General features: G+C 34.4%; 1 protein-coding gene across 6 annotated transcripts in view; it reads right to left on the minus strand.

Annotated features, from left to right (window-relative positions):
• Window positions 1-3,178: 3,178 nt before the first annotated feature.
• LOC122245419 (uncharacterized) overlaps window positions 3,179-3,643 on the minus strand; it is a 17,584-nt gene continuing 17,119 nt past the window's right edge. For all 6 annotated transcript variants that reach the window (XM_086538437.1, XM_086538435.1, XM_086538436.1 and 3 more), the window contains one exon: window positions 3,179-3,643. This exon is cut by the window's right edge and continues 2 nt beyond it. In XM_086538437.1, coding sequence (XP_086394563.1) covers window positions 3,256-3,643 — 388 coding nt within the window. In that variant the 3' untranslated portion in view covers window positions 3,179-3,255.

A 3,643-nucleotide genomic window follows, 5' to 3' on the forward strand; every position in this document is an offset into this window, starting at 1 on the left:
GACTCGCCGATTTGAGTCATTCTGGATACTCAAACCCTGACTCGCGGAAATGACCTTACATGCGTGCAAATTTCCCCGAGATCCAGCTGCCACGGATCATTATTTACGCAGATCGCTTCGCCCGGCCACTAATTGGGTTGGCAAGGGTAGTATGAGTTGCATTCATCGCACTTCCGCGATGTTCACACTGCTTCGCTGGATCGAAAGCTTCGAAGCCAGGAGCTGCATGAGAAAGGGCAGTGCTATTTGGGAGAGGCCTATTGCCACAGCAACATAAAGTGCTTTACCTACTTTGCAGTCATCAGCTGCGTAGGGGGGAAAATGCGTCGCCGCCTTATTTATCAATGTATACATAGGTATACGTGTACTAGCATTTAAACAAAGTTCTGGAGTTTCGCAACGTAATTCCTACCTGAAAAGAGGGTAAAGTGTACATACATAATTCCCATATATGTGTTTGATTCTACAATATATCAATGTTGTATGTATCTATTTATAAACATATGTGCATTACACCCCCATAATTTATGTGAACGTATTTGCATGCGTCTGCGTCCATAATATATTCCCTTGCCCATTGCTTTATATGCAGAATGCTTAAACACGTAGTCTAGTAATATTAAACCCAACCAGTCCAGGAGAAAGGTGATAGTCCCTGAAATTCACATTTTGGCCACAATAGGTTACCCAGCTTTTCTTGCTCGTAGATATCTGGGGCTAAAAATACATGCCCATTGTTAGAATATAGTGGGCGTGATAAAGATAAAGACACAACACATTAATAGCGATAATGTTATGATAATGTTAATACTCGTGAAAACAAGATTTTATTATATTGTAAGTAATGATAGTTTTCATTTACAGCTTGCTAATAAACGTGTATTAATGAGCATGCACATGATATAAATCATAGAAATATAGACGTTGCATGAATGAAAAAGCGCTCAACAGATTTGATTGTCAATATAAGATGATTTATCACGATTGATGCTTCCTCCTTACAAGAAAGTAAGAAAGAAAAAAGAACTTAAGTGAAAAACTCAATGGACTCTTAATAACAACAATAAATGCTATTGAGGATTTATTATGTGTCAAAGAAGGAAGAAAGAGATAAGAGATATGCTTGTTTACTCATGTATGTAGATAAAAATGTATATACTTTTTGTATCGATATGTAGATACAAATTATATGAAATCTTTTGTAACAATACGAGGATACAGATATACGTACTCTTATGTATCGATATGAGCATTTACTCGTCAACACTATCATGCTGTGCGACTGGCAAATACAGTTAGCAAAGTAATGCTGAAAGAGCGCAGAACACGATCTGTTTCGCACAAGAAAGGTGCGAGTGATTTTATGACCGACCACTTAAACTCAAGTGACTCGGCAACGCAATTTCTTCAAGCCACTGAATCTTAACCGTAGCAGAACTATACATAGGAGTGGAGGAAACCGCTGTAAAGCCGAGTATACTCTGTGGCTCGTTTTATACACTGGCCGACTTTTAATTGCGTGTACATTGCACGTTCGCGGTACTAGTGTATCACGGGGATATCGGCGCAGTCTGTCACTCAGGACACCAGAATCATGTGAAGTAAGATGCTAGAGGCAGATTACTTGCGGGTAAGCCTGGCGGCATAGCATTAGCCTCTTTATATATTATTTATATTATCATATATATATATATTTTTTATTTATATTTCATTTATATATATATTATATATATATATATTTATTTATATATATATATATATTATATTATTATTTATTTATTTATATATTTATATATATATATTATATATATTTTCATATATATATATTTAATATATATATATATTTATATATATATATTATATATATATTTATATATATATATATATTTTTATATATATATTTATATATATATTTATATATATTATTTTATATATATATTTTAATAAATATATTTATATATTTATATATATATATATATTTATATATTTATTTTATATATATATTTTATATATATTTATATATATATTTATATATATATTTTTTATATATATATTTATATATATATATTTATATATATTATATATATATATTTATATATATATATATATATATATTTTTTTATTTATATATATATATATTATATATTATATATATATATATATATATATATATATATTATATATATATACTCAACTGCTGGTATGGACTGCCGTTTTTTTCTTTTTTCTCAATGTGTCAATGATAATAAAAATATCAATGATGATAATCGTAGCATCTTGTTAGATATAGATGTTATATCTATGTCTTGCCTTTTTTTTTTTTTTTGAGAAATAGCAAAAGTAATTCTAGGTCGTTTAGATAGATATATCACGCTCATTGCCTCACAATGCGGTCGGAAGCCGAGATGAGAGACCCATACTAGGGAAATATTTGGTGTGTGATTCACTAATCACTCTTGCGTCACGTCACTTTCCCTGCTAAGAGTTGCTCTTGAAATCATTCCTCTTACCGCTTGCTTCCACTACCACAGGCGGGCGTCACTCTTTTTGAAACGAAGAAAAGAACGCAACAGATGGTGGAGAAACTGTCGACATGAGGTATGAACGATGGAAGGTATTATATTCGTATTATATTTGTGTATTATATACCGTATTTACGTGTTATCTGGTGGCGCTATTTATGTATTTATTGGCTCTGTGTATTGTATAATAGTTAATGTTGTTTAACTAGATATATTTTTTTTATTCTAGGGGCCCTGGAGGTCGATATATATGGACGATGAGTTTAGACTGATGTGGTGACATTTTTCTTGCTGATTCGGGTAATTTCACATCGGTTTAAATGCAAAACGATTCAGTTGGTATTATGCAGTATCTGTGGTATTACTGAATATTTTGTAGCTAGATCATAGTTCGTCTTCTAGAAGCAATGATCTTATACATCGCAATCAGTCCATGGTTGATCAATCTAAATGATATAAATGAGAATTAATTCAAACTAAATCATCCAAAAATGCAAGTTCTGGTTAAAGAATCAAGTCACCGAAGTTGCAAATAAACAAATGTGTAACAAGCGATTTCTTGGGGGGGGGGGGGGGGGACGCCTACATCTATCCTTCATAACGCTTAGTACTAAAAGGATAAAAAGAGGATGTTAAAAAAAGAAATAAAAGACAACTTCTCTAAAACTAAATAAAAAAACACATTTAATTCCTAAAAAACTCAAAAAGGCCTACCATAAACAAACAAGCTTCATTAACAGGGAGTGTGTTTCCCATAGGGTAGACTGGCAGGAGTGTGACTCATGGGGGGAGAAAAAGCCCCTACTTTCTGCAACAACTGTGAACAAGGACTCGCCGGGGAGAGAGGCTGCATCTGGGGAGTGTTCGAAGGCCTCTGGGACGGAGGCAAGATCTCAGAAGGGGATTGGATCCTGGATAGAGTCTGGGGCTCGACGGGAAAGTGGTACTGGGGAGCGCTGGTACTGTGGATAGGCGGGCCGTGGGGTAGAGGGGTAATTTCAACGCGGGAATAGTCGTGTCCATGGTAGGGATAGCTTTTGGATGGATAGTGCGGCGTGGCTTCGCTAGGGGGCGCTTTCATTATTCCGGAGACCGACATCTTCCGCTTCAAAACCGCATAG

Source organism: Penaeus japonicus, unplaced genomic scaffold (genome assembly GCF_977035675.1).
Source record: "Penaeus japonicus unplaced genomic scaffold, GWHDUDI00000001_assembly GWHDUDI00000007, whole genome shotgun sequence".
Classification (NCBI taxonomy): domain Eukaryota; kingdom Metazoa; phylum Arthropoda; class Malacostraca; order Decapoda; family Penaeidae; genus Penaeus; species Penaeus japonicus.